This window comes from Chiloscyllium plagiosum, unplaced genomic scaffold (assembly GCF_037043375.1).
Source record: "Chiloscyllium plagiosum isolate Xiang-an unplaced genomic scaffold, Cpla_swu_hap1 HiC_scaffold_42, whole genome shotgun sequence".
Classification (NCBI taxonomy): domain Eukaryota; kingdom Metazoa; phylum Chordata; class Chondrichthyes; order Orectolobiformes; family Hemiscylliidae; genus Chiloscyllium; species Chiloscyllium plagiosum.
The window spans coordinates 43,180,218-43,201,001 of record NW_028270180.1 but is presented as its reverse complement, the minus strand read 5'-3'; the positions used below and the strand labels follow the sequence as shown (position 1 = coordinate 43,201,001).

The 20,784-nt window shown below is 44.7% G+C and overlaps 1 gene segment (V, D, J or C); it reads right to left on the bottom strand.

Moving 5' to 3' along the window:
• Positions 1–20,784, bottom strand: part of LOC148137593 (Ig heavy chain C region-like) — a 784,089-nt gene that overhangs the window by 754,530 nt on the left and 8,775 nt on the right. Inside the window, 1 exon segment of the C gene segment in view lies at positions 16,448–16,753. Coding sequence covers positions 16,448–16,667 — 220 coding nt within the window.

Sequence of the window (20,784 nt, the reverse complement as noted above, 5' to 3'; positions counted from 1 at the left end):
TGATCTCTCATCTGCAGTTCTCACTTTCTCCTAGTTGAGACTGTTTTCACTCTAGGATAGGGGTTTGAACGACGACCTGATAGAAGTTTATCAATTATTGAGAGGCAAGTTAGAGTTTACGATACCGGCCTTTTCCCAGGAGGGGAATTTCAAGGCGAGCGGGCATCTGTTTGAGATGAAAAGAGAGATTTTTTTTAAAAAATCACGTGAGGCTTTTTTTTAAGGAAGGTGTTTTACGTGTGCAATTAACTTGCTCAGGAAGTGATGGATGAGTGTACGTTTGCAACATTTAATGGACAATTGATTCCAAACATGAATGGGAAAGTGGGATTTTTAAAATAAATTTCTTCATGCCTAGTACATCAGTTATTTCCCAGAGGACATTTAAGAGTCAACCACGGTATTATCCATCTGGAGTCTCCTGTGGGATAGAGCAGATGAATATGAGTTTGCTTCCCGAATTGCCATGAGTGAACCAGATGGGATTTTCCACACAACTGATTCAGGTCATCACGAGACTCTTCAATTCCAGGTGCTTATTGAATTCAAACTCCACTATCTGTCATGCCAGGACCTGAACTCTTTGTCCCCAAAACATTACCTGTTTTTTTGGATTAACAACACAGTAATAAAACTACAAGGGCATTATAACCACTCAACGGGTACAGCAGGAGGCAGATGGGACGAGATTAGTTTGGCAGTATGTTCAGCATGGATTGGTTGGACTGACAGGCCTGTTTTCATGCTGTGTGACTCTATGATTGACGCTATGGAACAAATAGCTGGTTGGGATTAACAGCAGCATTGACAGCATAATCGAATACCTGATGGAATATGTAATCCTGCTGAAGTCTCCGGAGGTTGTTTTGCTCAGTCATCTTTCCCACACACGGGACTGGTGAACGGTCTCTCCCCAGTGTTACTGATGAAATGAGTTTCAATTTCTGTGGTTAATTGAATCCCATCCAGCAGTTCCCACATTGCCCTGCTTTCTCTGTGGTATCAGTGTCCTTTTTTCTACCCAGGGTAAACGATCCTTTCAAATTGTGTCCACACAGATACAAATCCCGTTTTCCATGTTGTTAATGTGTTTCCCTTCTTTCTCATTCACCCACAGGGTGTGAGTATGACTGGTCAGGACAACATTTATTTTTCGCCCCTCGTACATTGCTGTCTGGCTACACCACAAACTCGGGTGTGGTCCCAGCCTCGGGTGTCTGTCTGTGGGTAGTCTGCACATTCTCTGTGTGTTTGCGTTTTTATTTCTCCCTCTGACCAAAGATGTGCCAGTTACAGGGATCAACAATGGAAAATGCAGGCTTATGGGACAGGGAATACCCTGGGGTCTGGTGGGATGCGCTTCCGATGTACCCGATGGACTGGAAGGGCCGACAAGCCTCTCTCCCCACACGGTGAGGATTCTTGAACTAAGGGTCATCTCATGTTTGTTTCTGGTCCTGGAGTCTCTCGTAGGCAGGACTGGGTGAAGATGGTAGAATCCGCTGCATAAGGGACATGAATGAATGAGATTGCAGGAAATTAAAGTCATGATCTCTGTTTCTGAAGTCAGGCTTTTATTTCAGGTTTTATTCGTCGACCTTCAAGCAAATCGATCCATTTGGATACCGCGGTTGTGAAATCAATCCCCATGTAGCAGCTTTTACTGACATAGGCCAGAGATAATTGGAGCGTCAGGCTCATGGAAAAGACCCAGGCAGTTTTGGTGAAAAGACATTATATTGGAAAAGATCAGCTTTTATGGCTTTCTACGTTGGTCTTGTGATAATTTCATAGGACTGATAATCCAGAGACCGAAGTAAAAGTCTGCGTACTCGGGCTTGAATCCAATCATGCCATGATTGTCAATTTTGGATTCAAAAAATATCTGCAAGGAAGAATCTAATGACTACTATAGATCCATTGACAATTGTTGAAAAAAAAAATTGTTCCACTGATGTCATTTCGGGACGGAATTTGCTAACCTTACTTGGTCTGGGCTGCATGTGACTTCAGACTCATAGAAATATGGTTGAGTCTCAACTGCCCTCTGGGCAATTCGGAATGGATAATAAATTCTACTTAGCCAGAATCGCCCTCATACTAATCCAGAAATTTGAAAACAAATGCCGATTATGCTTTAGCAAGAATGTTGTGTGCAGTTTTGCAAGTCAAATTATAGCAGGGATGTGATCACACTGAGAAAATTGCAGGAGATATTTACCGGGATATTGTTTGGGCTGAAGAATTTCAGTTGTGAAGAAACACAGGACAGAGTGGAGTGTTTGTCGCAGTGCAAAGGAGATGTATACAAGACATGATTGAGTATGGACAGGGTTGGCTGAATGAGTTTCCCATTGATGGAGGGATCGATCAGCAGGGGCCAGAGACTTAAGGAGAAAGACAGAAAGGTTTGAGGAGATGTGCGCAAAGGCTTTATCAGCCAGTGGTTGGTTGGAATTTGGAATACATTGTCTGCATTTTTCAGAGCGGCAGAAACCCTTATAACCTGAATAAATATTCAGATGTGAACTTTTGATGCCAAGACATATAAGGCTGTGGGGTAACCATTCTGAAATGGGATTCAGTTCATTAGGCAGTTGTTTTTGACAAGTGTGGCCACAGTTGGTTGAAGAGCCCCCTTTTACACTTTTAACCTCGGTAGTATAATGGTTAGTGTACCCGCCTGTCACAGGGCTCAATTCTCCGCTGGGGACAGTGTAAACGTTTTAAAACTGTCGCTCCATTCCCGAGTGCGGGTCTTGATACCTGTCCTTCCATTCTTGATGGGGCATATCACAGGAAGGACAGTGCTGCCTGAATAAAGGTGGGGAAGGACTGCAGCTCTCAGGGAGGCAGAGCGTCAGTGAACGGCCAAACACGTGACTTCTGCAAACTTCACCTTGTGACTCTGTTGGAATGAAAAGCATTTGACAGACTTGATCTGGATTGATGTGTTTGCCAGAAGCAAGAAGCTGAGGAAGAAACAACATAAACGCATTCAAATATGAGTGCAGAAACATTTCCCGCAGCACGAGTGAAATTGTAAAGTACAGAGTAGCGTTTACATTGAATTTGGGTTCATTTGTTATACCAGGGTATAAAATCATTAAAAAATGATACAGCATTTGCTCAGTATGATGGAACATTGAATCAGTGATTCGCACTGCTGTTCAGAGGGAGGGTTAGGTTGATTGGCAAAGTTAAATTGCTTTCTCGTGTCCAGGGAGTGAATTAAGTGAGTTCGGTGAATTAGCCATGGGCAACGCGGGGATCAGGTCAGAAGTCACAGGACGTCAGGTTATACTCCAACAGGTTTATTTGAAATGATAAGGGGGAGGGATTCCCCTTCTTCAGGTGAAATATAAGGAAATAGGGAGGGGAGCTCTTCAGAGTGAGATGCTCTTCAGAGAGTCGACACGGCTCGATTGACTGAAATGCTCTTTCTGCACTGTAAGATTCTGTGATTCTATGAATTGATAATGACGGTGTTTACTCGGATGTAAAGCCATTAGAGAAGGTGCTGATGGGGGTGTACTGAGGATGAGATTTTGTTCACTTGTCTTCTTGGAAAATTCAGAACAGTTATCCCTGAACCAAGGAAGACTTAATGGGTTTTTTTCAGGTTATGAAATGTTTGGATGAGTAAAAGGTTTAAAGTTTGTGCGAAGATTTGTAGCTCGGTTGCTCGTTGTTGTGGTTCTGTTCGCCGAGCTGGAAGTTTTTGTTGCAAACGTTTCGTCCCCTGGCTAGGCGACATCATCAGTGCTTGGGAGCCTCCTGCGAAGCGCTTCTTTGATGTTTCCTCTGGTGTTTATAGTGGTCTGTCCCTGCCGCTTCCGGTTGTCAGTTTCAGCTGTCCGCTGTAGTGGTTGGTATATTGGGTCCAGGTCGATGTGTTTGTTGATGGAGTTTGTGGATGAATGCCATGCCTCTAGGAATTCCCTGGCTGTTCTCTGTCTGGCTTGCCCTATGATAGTAGTGTTGTCCCAGTCGAATTCATGTTGCTTGTTGTCTGCGTGTGTGGCTACTAAGGATAGCCGGTCGTGTCGTTTCGTGGCTAGTTGATGTTCATGTATGCGGATTGTTAGCTGTCTTCCTGTTTGTCCTATATAGTGTTTTGTGCAGTCCTTGCATGATATTTTGTACACTACACTGCAAAAAGAAGAAGAGGAACACCTATACAAGGTATTCGCCAAAAACGGATACCCGCGCAACTTCATCAACAGATGCCTGAGAGAAAGACCACGGGGCGAGGACATTCCACAACCAAAAGGACTAGCCACACTACCATATATCAGGAGCATCTCAGAACTTACAGCCAGACTACTGCGACCCCTAGGACGCATAACGGCACACAAACCAACAGCCACGCTCAGACAACAACTCACCAGAACGAAGGACCCGATACCCAACATGTGCAAAATTAATGTAGTGTACACAATACGATGCAAGTACTGCACAAAACACTATTCCATTTGCCTAGGTGGGTGCAGCTTCAATACCACTGAAGGAACTGGGCACCCTCCACGACAATGCAGTCACTTTACGGTATATTTTTCAACACCTGAATATTTATTCCCTTAACTGCTAAGGCACAATTGCAGCAGAGTGCACCACATAGAAGATTCACTGGTGTAAGTCATCCAGGCTTTGTTGACAGAACCTTCAAAGCTCAAACATTGTACTGATTATAAGGACAAGGTTGAAGATGCACTGAACCTTCACCATTTGCAAATTACCCTCGAAGGCATATACCAGCATGACCTGGAGGGGAATCAATGGTAAATTCATTGAGTGGTGCAGTAGGTTGATGGGCAAAGATTTATACTTCAGCCCTCTATCTTTCATCTTTCAATTTTTAAAAATGTAGATTATTGCATGGACAAGACTTGTGCTCATTCCTTTAGTTGTTTCCTAACCTGGCGTTTGCTAAAGATAGATATCATCCACAGTCAACAATAGAAAATACCCAAAAACCTCTCGAACAACTGATCTCCCTGTCCAACAATCTTCAGGGATCTGTGAATGTTCACTCCAAGATCTCTTTGTTCCTATACACCACTCAGAATGCTCACTGTTATTGTTACAACTCCCCAAATTCACTACCGCTCATTGGTCTGGATTCAATTCCATTCACCATTTTTCCTTTCCACCTGATGGATACATCCCTGCGGTCCCTGACATTATTCATCATAGTCAACTACACAACTATGTATCGTTAGTAAACTTCTAAATCATGACTCCTAATAAAAAAGTTTGATTTATTGATCTACATCAGGAAACAGTGGTACTTCACTGGGAAAAATCTTCCAAACAGGGTTCCTTACTGCCATGTTCCAATCTCCAAGGGTTGCTAGCCCAGTATCTCGCCACTACATTTGCAGATGACACAAAGATTGGTGGAGAAGCCAGAAATCATAGGGGACTGTCAAAGAATGAAGGGGAATATAGATAGACAGAAGGGTTGAGCGGAGAATTGGCAAATGGTGTTCCATTCAAGCAAATGTGAGGTGATGATTTTGGGAAGTCTAATTCCAGAGCCAAGTATACAGTAAACGGAACAGCCTTGGGTAAACTTGATGAGAAGAGAGATCTGGGAGTTCAGGTTCTTTGTACCCTGAAGGTGACTGCACAGGTGGATAGAGTGGTCAAGAAGGCATATGGCATGCTTGCCTTCAACGGATAGGGCATTGAGTATAAGAGCAGGCAAGTCCTGCTAAAATTGTACTGGAGTTTGTTTCGGCCACGTTTAGAATACTCTGTACAGTTCTGGTATCCAAATTACCAAAATTATGTGGACGTTTAGTAGAGAATGCGGAGAAGGTTTACGCAGTTGTTGCCTGGTATGGAAGATGCAAGCTCTGAAGAGAGGTTGAGTAGGTTACTTCTGCTTTCATTAGAAAAAACGAGATTGCTGGGACCTGATTGATGCCTACAATATCATGAAGGGTATAGACAGGGTGGCTAAAGATAAGCTTTTTTCCAAGATAAGTAATTCAATAATGAGAGGTCACGCGTTCAATGAGAGAGGTGAAACGTTAAAGGGAGATAGACATGGAAAGTATTTTACACAGAGGTTGGCAGGTGCTGGAATGCGTTGCCAGCAGTGGTCGTAGAGGCAGGCATGGTAGATTCATTTCAGGTGCGCCTGGACAGATGCATGAGAAAGTGAGGAGCAGAGGGATACGGATGCTTAGAAATTGGGCGACATGTTTAGTTAGTTGATTTGGACCGGCTGAGGCTTGGCCGTCCAAAGGGCTTGTTCCTGGGCTGCACATTTTCTGTATTCTTTGTTCTTCTTTGTTCACTACACTACCAACTGTGGGTTACAGGTGAAGTATTGTTACTTCTGCAATCATAATTACTTATGCAAGGTAAATGAACTCACACCAGTGCACAATTGTTTCAAGCAAGAGCTGAGTCAACAAGAATGAAACCTATGTGAAGGAAATATATAATTGTTTTCATATTAGCTAAAATGTGCATAAAGAATGAAAGGTGCCTGCAAACAATGGTAGATGGTACAGACAAATAGATAAGGTGCTATGAGGGTGTAGGTTAAGCCAGATATGCTTGTACAAGCAGTAGTTATGAGCATTTGTTTCCCATTTCTGCAAAAAACAAACAAAAAAGAAACCCAATTAAAAGGTCTTAAGGTTCAATATGGTTGGGGTAAGGGAGGAAATGTCACAAGTGGGGGAAATAGATCGCAGTGAAGGAGGATATACCTAACAGTTGACCACAGCCAGAATGTGGTGAAAAGGCCAAGTAAAACCTGTACTTTGTTATGCACAAGGCCGGATAAGGCAAGAGATAAACAATAGTGATGGGCAGCGGGTTTGGAGTAGTGAATCCTATGAACTTGCTAAACTCTGCAAGTCTATTTCAGGCACCATGCTTGCAAGTGTATAATAAACATACTGATTGCTTCATACCTTGTCTCGCATGAAATTATTGAAGGGAGTGGGTTTAGTTTCTCACAATTGGGGGATCCTCCGCGATATTCTTCCATCGCCGGGGGGAGTGGTTGGCCCTGGACACTGGGAAGAGGCCTCCCATTCCCAATTGAGGAGCGGCTTTTGTCCCGGTTTTGTCCGCTCCCTTGGGTGGCTGGTACGAATTCCACAAGAGTGACATCAGAATCAGACAGTGAAAGAAGGTCGATAAAAAATATGGAAAAAAAAGGGGCCAGGCAACTCTGGGCACAGACCAACGTCAGAAAACTGACTTTTAAGTATTAACTTGGTGGCCGGGGAAAGGGGTATTTAATCGCTGAGGGACTGGTGAGGGGCCCGAGAAATGGGGGGGGGGGGGGGGGGGGAGGGTAGGCAAAGAAAGTCGAACTGTCACGGAGTAAAGGAAGAAAAAGTCCCTGGTAACATTGCTCCTGAAAGTCCGTTGGGGAGGATGTTGAGGGAATGTTTGAGGAGAAAGTGATGTCTGCAGATGCTGGAGATCAGAGATGGAAATGTGTTGCTGGAAAAGCCCAAAGAAGAAGGGCTAATGCCCGAAACGTCGATTCTCCTGTTCCCTAGATGCGGCCTGACCTGCTGCGCTTTTCCAGCAACACATTTCCATCATCTGTTGAGGGAATTGACAAGTAACACTTGTGCAAGGGAAAAAGTTAAAAAAAAAATGATTGAATATTGTTGTTTAGTATGGACCAAAGAACCAATCCTTCATCCAGCTGTCATCTGGCCAATGTATGATTCGGATTAGGATTGGGTATGTCAGTATTTAGATTTGTATGTGAATAAAAAAACAAACTTTTAGTCAAGAAGAGGCGGACTATGAGTCCTGTTCGAAGGGCAGTTTGGGAATGATGGTAGTAAAGCCAAAGGATTCCCCCCTGCCCCACCCAGTTACTGGAATCGGTTTTCCCGTTTGCACTCCCGCCCCCCCGTACCATAAAATCAGATAAGGTGAAAATGGGGGAGGAGGAGAGACAGACAGACAGGGACAGGGAACAGATGACCCACAAGAGGAGAACGAAGGGGCTGTGGACGGGGATGTTGTTGTTCCCGACCCTCAATCCACAACACAAGGAAGGGAAGATAAAGTAGACGTAGAGGAGGTCTTTGGAGTATCTAAACGAAAGCCTAAGGGGGAAATTCAAAAACAAAAAAGGGGAAGAATATAAAGACTTATCCCCTTCGGGAGGTACCAATAGGGGACAAAGAGATTGGATTTTTAAGTGCCCCCTTAACCAGTGGGGAGGTCAGAACATTTAAAAAGGAGATGAAGGTCCTGGTTGTGGATCCGGTAGGGTTGTCTGAACAAATTGATCAATTATTGGGGCCCAGTCTGTATACGTGGACAGAGTTAATGTCTATTTTGAATGTACTATTTACTGGGGAAGAAAGGGGACTTATACCAGGAGCAGCCATTGAAATATGGGACAGGGAACTTCCCATTAGAGATGGGGATACCGAACAGGGAGAGACGGAGTTTCCTCTCAGAGACACCCAGCGGGAAAATCAAAACCCGGAACATAGGGAAGAAATGATGGAATTGAAAGACCTGATTCTAAAAGGAAGAAGAGAGGCAGTTCCGAAGTCGCAGAATTTGACTAAAGCCTTTGAGGTTAAACAGGAGAAAGATGAGATACCCTCAGCTTTCTTGCAAAGATTAAGAGACTCAATGCGGATATACTCTGGAATGAACCCTGAGGACCCAGTGGCACAGGGTCTTTTGAAAGTATATTTTGTGACGAAGGCATGGCCAGACATACAGAGAAAGATACAGAAGATAGAAGGGTGAAGTGAAAAACCATTAGATGAATTGTTAAGAGAGGCAAAGAAAGTGTTTGCAAAGAGAGAGGTTGAGAGACAAAAACAGAAGGCAAAAATGATGGTAGATACGATTGATGAAGTAGTTAAGAAAAGAATAGAACCAATAATGAGCAACCGGAGCGGTGGGTGGCAGCATGTCGGACAGAGAGGAAGAGGGAGAGGGAGAGGAAAAGGGGGAGCATTTTATAGAGGGTTCTGGCGACAGGGACAGAGATGGAAGTCTCCACAGGCAGGATGCTGTTCTTGCAGAAACTCGGGTATTTTAAGCGGGGGTGTACTGATCTACAAAGGGAAGAAAGGGCAATTCCGCTTATGAATTTTGATGAAGATTAGGGGTGTTAGGGGTTCCTGCCCCCGGGGAGCCACCAAGAACTCTTGATAAACTTGAAGGTGGGACACTGTGGGGAAGAGGTAGTCTTCCTAGTAGATACGGGGGTAGCACGGTCATCACTGATTTTTAAACCAAAGAAAGTAGGAATGTCAACACGGTCAATTACTGTTTCCGGGGTAAAAGGGGAATAATATACTGTTCCAGTATTTGAACCTATGATGATAGATGTTCCGACGGACACAGTCACAGGGGAACTGTTGTATATCCGTGATATAGGAAGTAACTTACTAGGGATAGATTTAATTATTCTCTGAGGACTGGAGATTTGAATTCAGGAAAAAGAATTAGTTGTACCAATGGCAATGTTGACAGAAGATGTGGAGAGAGAGATAGACCCTATTATATGGGCTAGAGAAGGGAATTGTGGAAAAATACAGATCCGTCCCCTAGAAATAACTTTAAAATGGAAAGGGGACGTTGTTTATGAGCGACATTATCCCATTTCCATAGAAGATAAACGAGGACTGCAGCCAGTAATTGAGGGGCTAGAGATGGACTATTGGAGCCATGTATGTCTCCTTTTAATATCCTAATTCTACCAGTGCGGAAATCTGATGGAACTTATCGATTGGTGCAGGATTTGAGAACATTGAATCGAATAGTACAGATCAGGCACCCAGTGGTGCCAAATCCCTATACGTTATTAAGTAAGATCCCTCATGACCACAAATGGTTTAGTGTGATAGATTTAAAGGATGCCTTTTAGGCTTGTCCCTTGGTGGAGGAAAGTAGGAATTTGTTCGCCTTTGAATGGGAAGATCCCAAGACAGATCGGAAACAGCAATAGCGGTGGACCGCGCTCCCCCAGGGGTTTACGCAATCCCCGAATTTATTTGGACAGATGTCAGAACAAATATTGGAGAAATTTAGCAGCCCCAAGGGAACTACCCTGTCCCAGTATGTAGACGACCTCTTAGTAACAGGAACGAGAAGAAAAAGTGTAGTAGAAGCCACTAAAAAAATGTTGAATTTCCTGGGTCAGCAGGGACTGCGAGTATCTATAAACAAAATACAATATGTGGAGCGAGAAGTGAAATACTTGGGACATTTAGTTAGTGAGGGAAAGAGAAAGGTAAGCCCGGAACGCTTAAAGGGAATAGTGGGGATTCCGTTGCCCAGGAATAAACGGAAATACCTTAATTGTTTGGGTTTAACTGGATATTGCAGATTGTGGATTGATTCTTATGCTCAAAAGACGAATAAATTATATCTCAAACCAATAGAGGAGGAACCAAAGTGTCTGAGTTGGCAAGAAGAGGAAAAAGAACTAGTTACGAATTCCAAAGGGATCTGATCCATACCCCCATGTTAGCCTTACCTTCTCTAGATAAACCTTACCAGCTCTTTGCTACCGTTGATAAGTGAGCGGCTTTGGGCGTATTAACCCAGAGGTGGAGAGGAATGAAACAGCCAGTAGCATATCTTTCGATGCTCTTGGATCACTATCCCGGAGAAGGCCTGAATGTGTGCAGGCCGTGGCTGCTACTGCATTGTTGGTGGAGGAAAGCAGAAAGCTTACATTTGGGGGAGCCCTAATATTAAGTACCCCACACCAAGTGAGAATGATCCTAAACCAAAAAGCTGGGCGATGGTTGACAGACTCGCGGATTCTGAAGTATGAGGCAATATTAATACAAAAGGATGATCTAGTGTTGGTCACGGACAATTGTTCAAATCCAGCTGCCTTTCTTTGGAAAGGGAAGGAGAATCTCCTGAGAATCCAGAGCACAACTGCCTTCACATAATAGAATAACAAACTAAAGTCCGCATGGACCTGAGAGATGTTCCACTTCATGCAGGAGCCTGACCGTTTGTAGACGGATCATCCCGGGCGACTGAAGGGAAAAGAAATAATGAGTATGCAGTCGTAGACGGGACGAAAGGTAGTGTGGTAGAGACAGGAAGGTTGCCAAATGGGTGGTCAGCTCAGACCCGCGAACTCTCTGCATTGGAAAGAGCCCTTAGGGCATTAGAAAATAAAGAGGGAGCACCATACAGTGACTCAAATATGCATTTGGTGTTGTGCACACTTTTGGAAAGATATGGCAGGAAAGAGGACTGATCAATAGCCGGGGGAAGGAATTAGCAAATGAGGAGTTGATTAAATGGGTCTTGGGGTCCCTATTACTCCCCCCGAGAAATAGCAGTATTGCATGTAAATGGTCATCAGAAAGGAAATGAACCAGAAGTTAGGGGGAATAGATTAGCCAATGAAGTGGCTAAGGAAGCAGGCCTGGACCCACAAGGAGTGCTGATTCATTCCCTAATACCTGCTGTCCCTGATCCCTGGGAAGCTCCTATATTTACAGAAAGAGAAGAAAAAGAATTGAAAGATTTTGGGGCTGAAGAAAACAGCAGACCGGCAATGGATATTGCCCGATGGAAGGGAAATGTAAAACAAAATGATGATGCGAGAAATTATGGCTGTCCTACATCAATTCAACCATTGGGGAGTACAAGCAACGTATCTTTTAGTTCTTAGGAAATATGGATGTAAAGGAATATATACAATTGCTAAACAAATATGTGAGGGATGTATAATATGCACAAAGGTAAATAAGAAAGTCCTGAGAAAACAGACCACGGGAGGAAGAGACCCAGGATTGAGACCCTTCCAGAGTATACAAGTAGATTATATTGAACTACCCAGAGTAGGATAACTAAAATATATGTTGATCATAGTAGATCATCTATCTGGTTGGGTTGAGGCATACCCTCTAGCTACTGCCACTGCGAATGTGGTGTCTAAAACAATATTAGAGCACATAATTCCCCGATATGGGCTCGTGATCCATATAGATTCCGACCAAGGAACTCATTTTACCTCTAAAGTGTTACAAGGGGTATTGAAAGGTTTGGGAACTTTCTGGGAGTTCCATGCTCCATGGCACCCACCATCATCAGCAAAGTGTTAGAGAATGAACCAATCATTCAAACGACAGCTCTCTAAATTGATAATAGAAACCAGACTCCCTTGGAACAAATGTTTACCTATAGCTCTCTTGCAAGTACGAACAGCCCCAAGGAAAGATTTGGGACTAACCCCTATGAAATCATATTTGGATTACCTTATCTGGGAAAGAACGGAGAATTGACAATTCCCGAAAATGATGACTTGTTCTAAAGAAATATATACTGGGCTTATCCGCCTGTTTGTCTTTCCTCAGGAAACAGGGTTCATTGGCACAGACTCCGCCCCTTGAATTCACCGCCCATCCCCTCCGGCCAGGAGATTGGGGCTTAGTAAAATCATGGACAGAGACTAAATTGCAGCCGGACTGGGAAGGGCCATATCAGGATCCTTTGGCCGAAACGGCAATAAGGACAGCTGAGAAAGGCTGGACTCACTACACTCAGATCAAAGGGCTAGTAAAATGTCCAGTTGAGGAAGAAGTCTGGACAGCCGAATCAACGCAAGACCCGCTGAAACTCAGGCTGAAGAGATTTATAGTAACTGATTATACAGTGGCGATACGAGCGCGGGATTATTTCTGTAAGATTGTGTATTAAGGTTTTTTGTGCTTCAGCACAATTTTTAGAATGCTGGGGATGCTTAGAAGTATGATGTAGTATTCTTAGTATTGGGATTTTGTCAAATATAATTTTCATATGTGTTATTAACGGTCCCTGCGTCTGATAATCAGCAAGTAATAGACCTGATGCATGTAACTTAGTAAATTGTGGGGACGTAGATAATCAGAGACAGTACCGCAGCTCAGAGATACATCTTAAGTCCATTGGGGATGCTACTTGGTATAATGGTCTCGTCACAGGACACTGGGCCCCCTCCGACCAGCTCGCAATTGTCCCGATAAAAAGTGTAACCCAATATACCTAATGATAAAGAAAACCACATGGCTCAAAGCAATTCTGGGAGGTGGGGTGGGGGATACCTATAAAATACAATTAGATGAAACATTTGGGAAAGAAATGTAAGCAAATGGGAAGGAGTTCTCGGGCTGTTGTTTTCAAATTAGCGTAGGACAGGGAAAACGGGCAGAACTATTGGATAATAAGGTACAACCTTTCACCCCTCCCGATGATCCTAAAGTAGTAAAAATTATAGAGATGAAGGACTTGAAACAGACAATCGAAATAGAAACTGGATACGGGGATGCAAATGCCTGGGTCGAATGGGTAAAGTATACTGTAAAAAGTCTGAACAAGAGCAATTGCTATGTATGTGCCTCCCGTAGGCCAGTGGCCCAGGTGGTTCCCTTTCCGCTTGAGTGGAAGTGAGACAAGAAGGGCATGAAATGTATGATAGCCCTGTATCAGGATAAGACTGCATTGAATGATAGGAATTGTACCTCCCTATCTCTTATTTTCGCTCCCTGGGAGAAGAAAGATTCAAAAGCCCCCCTATGTTTTCAACCGCAGTTGGAAATCACACGTCGTACAAATCAGTCTGGAGATTTGGGGGAGCTGAAAGTATGTACAGAGATTAAGAATGTCACCGAAACAGACAAGGGAGGGAACTACTCAGCACCAAAGGCTACTCGAGCGGACCTGTGGTGGTACAGTGGAGGCAAAATATTGAGACCCACCCTACCACCGGATTGGAGAGGGATATGTGCAATTGTACAATTGGTAATTCCATTTACCCTGGCATTTGAGAAGGAAAAGATAGTGGGGAAAAAGGAAAAGAGTAAGAGATCACTGTTAGACACTTCTTTCGATGACAGGATTTATCTCGATTCTGTAGGAGTCCCTAGGAGGGTACCTGATGAGTTCAAGGCTCGTAACCAGATTGCAGCAGGCGTTGAGTCAGCTCTCTTTTGGTGGGTAACAATTAATAAAAATGTAGATTGGATAAATTACATTTTCTATAATCAACAGCGACTTATAAATTATACAAGAGATGTGGTTAAAGGAATATCAGAACAGCTTGATGCGACAAATAGGATGGCATGGGTACACAGAATGGCCCTTGATATGATTTTAGCAGAAAAAGGGTGTGTATGTGTGATGTTAGGAGGAAGCTGTTGCACCTTTATTCATAACAACACTGCACCTGATGGTTCAATTACTCGGGCATTAAGGGGATTGACTACCTTAGCAGAGGAACTGGATGAGAATTCAGGAGTAGACACATCTCTCACGGGATGGCGTGAATCATGGTTTGGAAAATGGAAGGGGTGGTGGTTTCCATCCTTATTGCCCTGATAGTAGTAGCCGGGGTATTGGTAGCCATTGGCTGTTGCATCATGCCCTGTATACGAGGACTCACCCAAAGACTGATTCAGACAGCCTTAATAAAACAGATGAGACCAAGATGGATGAAATCTCCGGAATGATGCTTCTGAATTTTTGGACAATGCTTAAAAGAAAAATGCAGAAGATAACAAATGGTAATTAAAGAAAAAGGGGGAAATTTTGGGATATAGGTAAAGTTGTGTCACTTCTGCAACATAATTATTTATGCAAGGTTTATGCACTCACAGGAGAAAGTGAGGTCTGCAGATGCTGGAGATCAAAGTTGAAACTTTATTGCTGGAACAGCACAGCAGGTCAGGCAGCATCCAGGGAACAGGAGATTCGACGTTTCGGGCACAGGCCCTTCTTCAGGCCCATTAAGTGTTATTATTGGAGTGGAGCCGGAGGATTAGTTTGTGGTCAAAACGAATGTGTTGTGTCAGTGTTCACTAGTAAGAGTGACAATGTGGGGACAGAAATCATGGAGGGGTGTTGTGATGGACTTTCAGAAATTAGGACACATGACGTGATGTTCTGTGTTGTCTTGCTGAATGAAAAGTGGTTGTATTTCCAGGGCAGATGAAAAATATACCAAGCGGTTGAGCAATGCAAAGGATGAAATAGTTGGGTCGCTGACAATAATTTAGAATTCCTGTCTGGCCACAGCAGTTGTGCCGAGTGAGTGCAGATCAGCCAACGTTGCACTGTTATGCAGGACGAAGGAAAGGATAAATAATGAAAACACAGATCTGTCAAGCTAGTCTCAGTGGTAAGGAAACTATTGAGAAGTGAAATTAGTCTTCATTTGCAAGATAAATCAACAATTTTCAGCACGATTTTATTGAGAGGAAGTCATGTGTAACAATTTGATAGTAGTTTTCATAGAGATAACTCGATGTCCAGATGATAGCAATAATCAGAGCCAATGGGATCCGAGTTAATTTGGCAGATTGGATCTAGAACTGGCTGAGTGATGGGAGCTGGCGATAATAGTCATCGGGTGTCTGCGTGACAGGAAATCTATGTCTCCTGGTGTTCTGTAGGGATTGGTGTTGATTTCCTTGCTATTTCTCTTACATACCAATGATGGAGACTCAAATTTAGGAGGATTAACCAGGGAATTCACAGATGAAATGAAAACTGTCATGTTGGTAAGTCATGAGCACAATGGCTTTAGATTGCAGGAGGATATGAAAGAGTTGGTTGTATGTGAAGAGAAAAGTTGCAAATGGAAATTATTCTGAATAAATGTAAGGTGATGTAATTCGGCAGAAGAATCTGTGAGGTATGACGTTTTGAATGGTGGAACCATGGAAAGGCCTGAGGATCTTTGGTGCATGTACCCACCGATCCCCTATAGTACTGTGTCGTCTGGATAAAGAGGCTAAGAAAGTGGGAGGATATTTGCTTTTATTAGCCTAGACATTGACAATGAAGGGTGGTGAGATGATACTGGAACTTAATAAAACACTGGTTAGGCCATACGGAAGCGTTGTGTGCATGTTATCGAAGGAATGTGATTACACTGAAGGCAGTATTCATGAGAATTGCCAGGGTCTTGCCTGGGTTGGAGGGTTTTAGTTAAGAAACTAGTTTAGATAGACAGGGGTTTTCCTTGGAGCAGAGGAGAATTAGGGAGAAGATTATCATGATATCTAGAATTATTTTAGGCATAGACAGGGTAAACTGGATGAAACCTTTCCCCTTGATGGCGAGATCAATGCCTCAGGGGCACAAGGTGAAGGTAAGGCCAAGAGGTTCCAAGTGGATCTCATGGGAAAACAAAATCAAACAGAGGGTGGTGTTAGCCTGGAGCTCAGCACCTACAAGTCATGGAGAGACTGAGCCCCTCATTATAAGTAGGAAGTATCCTTGCAAGGGCAAGTCACACAAGGCAATGGATCGTGTGCTGGCACATGAGACTGGAATAGTTAGGTGGCTGTTATTGATAGATGTGACTTTGATGGATCAAAGGGCCTATTTCCTGTGCTATATAAGGTGATTCTGTGAAAACCTTCTTCATGTTAATCACAGATGATCTGTTTATCTCAGTTCCCACAACACTGACCTGGACATGGCATTACTTTGCTCTTGTGTGTCCCGCTGTGTTGAACCTCACAGGAGATTTTGCTGGGGCAATCCACCGCTGACCCGGGCAGGGTTAACTGGCTGCTCAGGGTATAGGTTCCCTTCTTGTTTCTCACTGATGGGTAAGTCTTCAATCCAGTCGTGATTAGCTCCCCACCTTTCTTCCAGGTTACCTTGGTGACGTCAGGGGAATAGTCCATCGCCAAACAACCAAAGATCACAGAACCGGTGTTGTGCTCCTGACAGGAGGAGACCAGGCCATAAAGCGTGGGGGGAGACGGTGTCTCTACAACAGAATGACCAATTGAGCATGTTAGTTTCTGTTAATTTGACCTTCTCAGTTACTCAAATGTATCCTCAGCTGTAAACGTTTGCCAGTACGCTCCCGCTGAAGTCGACAGCATAACTGGGGTTTATTTTTGTTTCCTATCAGTTGCTGATCATGATCATTGGTTGCCTCTTTAGAAACATGCCCTCGACCTTGACCATTGCCATATAATTTCGGAAGAAGAACATCCTGATGCCACCCCAGTAACTGTTTGAAGATCTCACCAACTGACACTTTCACTGGATTGCTGTGAAGAGCAGAGACATTTCACAAAATACAAACCAAGGAAATGCAGATTCATCGAATTTCTACAGTGTGTGCAAACAGGCCATTTGGCCCAACAACTCCACACCCACCCTCTGAAAAGTAACGCATCCAGACCCATTCCCCTACCCTATTATGCTACAGTTAACCCTGACTAATGCACCTAAACTCCCAATCACTGAACACAACATTTGCAATTCCCAGAACTTGCACATCTTTGGAGTGTGGGAGGAAACACACACAGACATGGGGAGAAAGTGCCAACTCCACACAGACAGTCACCCGAGGCTGGAATGGAACCTGAGTCCCTCGCACTGTGAGGCAGCAGCACAAACCACGGAATCAACTTCTGCTCCACGAGGTGCCGTGCTGCTGGAAATACCCAACAGCTGGCAGTACCCCCGGAGAGAAGTCAGAGTGAATCATAGAACATAGAACATGACAGCGCAGTACAGGCCCTTCGGCCCTCGATGTTGCGCTGCCCTGTCATACTAATCTGAAGCCCATCCCACCTACACTATCCCATGTACGTCCATATGTTAGCCCAATGACGACTTAAATGTACTTAAACTTGGCGAATCTACTACTGTTGCAGGCAAAGCATTCCATACCCTTACTACTCAATGAGTAAAGAAACTACCTCTGACATCTGTCTTATACCTATCTCCCCTCACTTTAAAATTGTGTCTCCCCGTGTTTGCCGTCCCCATACTTGGAAATCAGGTCCAGTGAGCCTTCCTCACTTATCAATGCAAGGCAGAATGTTCTCTCTGGGAGGAAGGTCACTGCAGCAGCAGCACAGGCAGGAGCTGAGCACTGGGACTGGGAGGATGGTTGTTACGGCTGAACTCATGCCAATTGGCTGGAAGTTGAAACATCTCATTTACAATTATCTGAATTCTGGAGGCCTCTGAAAATTGGAGGACCATTAAGGTTCAGCGACTTTGGAGTGTTACAGCTGAGTATTTACGTAAATATGATTTGAGAAACGAACAAGTAATCTTTAACTTTAATAACTATCAAACTGACACACAGTTCACCACCAAACCTCATGTCGCAGACTAACCACTGCACTTATTCTGTCTCGACCTAAATTCCCACTCACATTGACAAACCCTACCCTGCTATACACCCATTCATGCCCGGAACACACAACCCCTATCACACGAAACACATCCAAGGCAATCCATATTGGTAGTGTAGCTGAGCAGAGAGATCTCGGTGTCCATGTACATAGATCCCTAAAAGTTGCCAGCCAGTTTGATAGAGTTGTTAAGAAGGCATACTTTGTGTTGGCTTTCATCGATAGAGGGAATGAGTTTCAGAACCACGAGGTTAGGCTGCGGCTGTACAAAACTCTGGTGTGGCTGCACTTGGGAGTATTGTGTACTGTTCTGGTCACCACATTATAGGGAGAATGTGGAAGCTTTGGAAGAGTTCAGAGGAGGTTTACCAGGATGTTGCTTGGTATGGTGGGAAGGTTTAATGAGGAAAGGATGAGGGTCTTGAGGCTGTTTTTATTTGAGAGAAGAAGGTTGAGAGGTTACTTAATTGAGACATAAAAGATAAACAGAGGGTGGACAGTGAAAGTCTTTTTCCTTGAATAGTGATGGCTAGCAGGAGAGGACATAGATGACAGATGTCAGAGGTTGTTTCTTTACTCAGAGAGTAGTAGGGCCATGGAACGCACTGCCTGCAACAATAGTACACTCGCCAACTTTAAGGGCATTTAAAAGGTCATTGGATAAACATATGGATGAAAATGGAATCGTGTAGGATAGATAGGCTTCAGATTGGTTCCACAGGTCAGCGCAATATCGAGGGCTGAAGGGCCTGTACTGCACTGTAATGTTCTGTATTCTATGTTCCAGATGGACATATGATCACAATCCCTTTCACTCATTTACACTCCTGCCGCCCTGCGCTGGCCCATGGTGATTCTGGCCCTGACTGGATCTGGCACCATCATTTTCACAACCTCAGACAAAAGCCCACTACCCAAGACATGACCTCAGTCCATGATCACTGACCTCTCACCTTACCCAAGTCAACTTGTGCACATTGCATCCCAGCTCCTTTCACATCTGTCATTTACCACCTACCATTTTGCCAGACTCCGAGCTTTGCATTTTGACAACACGTCCCCCTGTCACTTCATTACAGTGACCTTCCACCCCCGAAACATCCTGGCACACTGCCCACCTCAACACTAACCAACCTGGCACACTGCCCACCTCTACACTAACCAGCCCGGCACATTGCCCACCTCTACACTAACCAGCCCGGCACACTGCCCACCTCTACACTAACCAGCCTGGCACTCTGCCCACCTCTACACTAACCAGCCTGGCACTCTGCCCACCTCTACACTAACCAGCCCGGCACACTGCCCACCTCTGCACTAACCAGCCAGACACTCTGCCCACCTCAACACTAATCAGCCTGGCACTCTGCCCACCTCTACACTAACCAGCCCGGCACATTGCCCACCTCTGCACTAACCAGCCTGGCACTCTGCCCACCTCTACACTAACCAGCCTGGTACACTGCCCACGTCTACACTAACCAGCCCGGCACACTGCCCACCTCGACACTAACCAGCCTGGCGCACTGCCCACCTCTACACTAACCAGCCTGGCACACTGCCCACCTCTCTATAAACCGGCCTGGCACTCTGCCCACCTCTACACTAACCAGCCTGGCACTCTGCCCACCTCTACACTAACCAGCCCGGCACACTGCCCACCTCTACACTAACCAGCCTGGCACACTGCCCACCTCTACACTAACCAGCCTGGCACACTGCCCACCTCTACACTAACCAGCCTGGCACACTGCCCACCTCTGCACTAACCAGCCCGGCACTCTGCCCACCTCTACACTAAGCAGCCTGGCACTCTGCCCACCTCTACACTAACCAGCCTGGCACACTGCCCACCTCTGCACTAACCAGCCTGGCACTCTGCCCACCTCTACAATAACCAGCCTGGCACTCTGCCCACCTCTACACTAACCAGCCTGGCATCCTGCCCACATCTCCATAGACCAGCCTGGCAAAGACAGACCTCCCGCATTTCAGCTCAAACTACCCCTCACCTACCAAGCACAATTCGACCAAATTATCCTGTGACCATTACCATTTACCTTGATTCCACCTTGCCAGACAGAGTGCATGCAAGCTTACCCAGCAGCCAGCCAACACCTCACAGCCTACCAGCCCAAACTCTCCCACATGCCCAATCTAGCCCCTCACTTGCTCACCACATTCCAACTTTGAGCCTACTCCACCATAAAGTCAGTGAGTCATAAAGTCGTACAGCACAGAAACAGTTCCTTTGTTCCAGCTCATCCATGCTGACAAGAGTTCCCAAATTAAACTAATTCCACTTGCCTGCCTTTGGCCCATATCCATCCAGACCTATCCAGTTCCTGGAGCTGTTCAAATGTCTTCTAAATGTTGGACCTATCTCTGCATTTACCACTTCCTCTGGCAGTTCATTCCAATGTTTTGGACAGTTACAACATGAAGCCCTAACTCCTGCACTCAGTGCTCTGACCAATGAAGGTACATGTGCCAAACACCTTCAACACACTAGCTACTTGAGACAACGCTTTCAAGAATCTATGAGTCTGCACCCTCAGGGTCCTCAGTTTTCAATATTACTACCCAGTGCCTTACCATGAACTCTGTAAGACTCTATGAGTCTGGACCCTCAGGGCCCTGT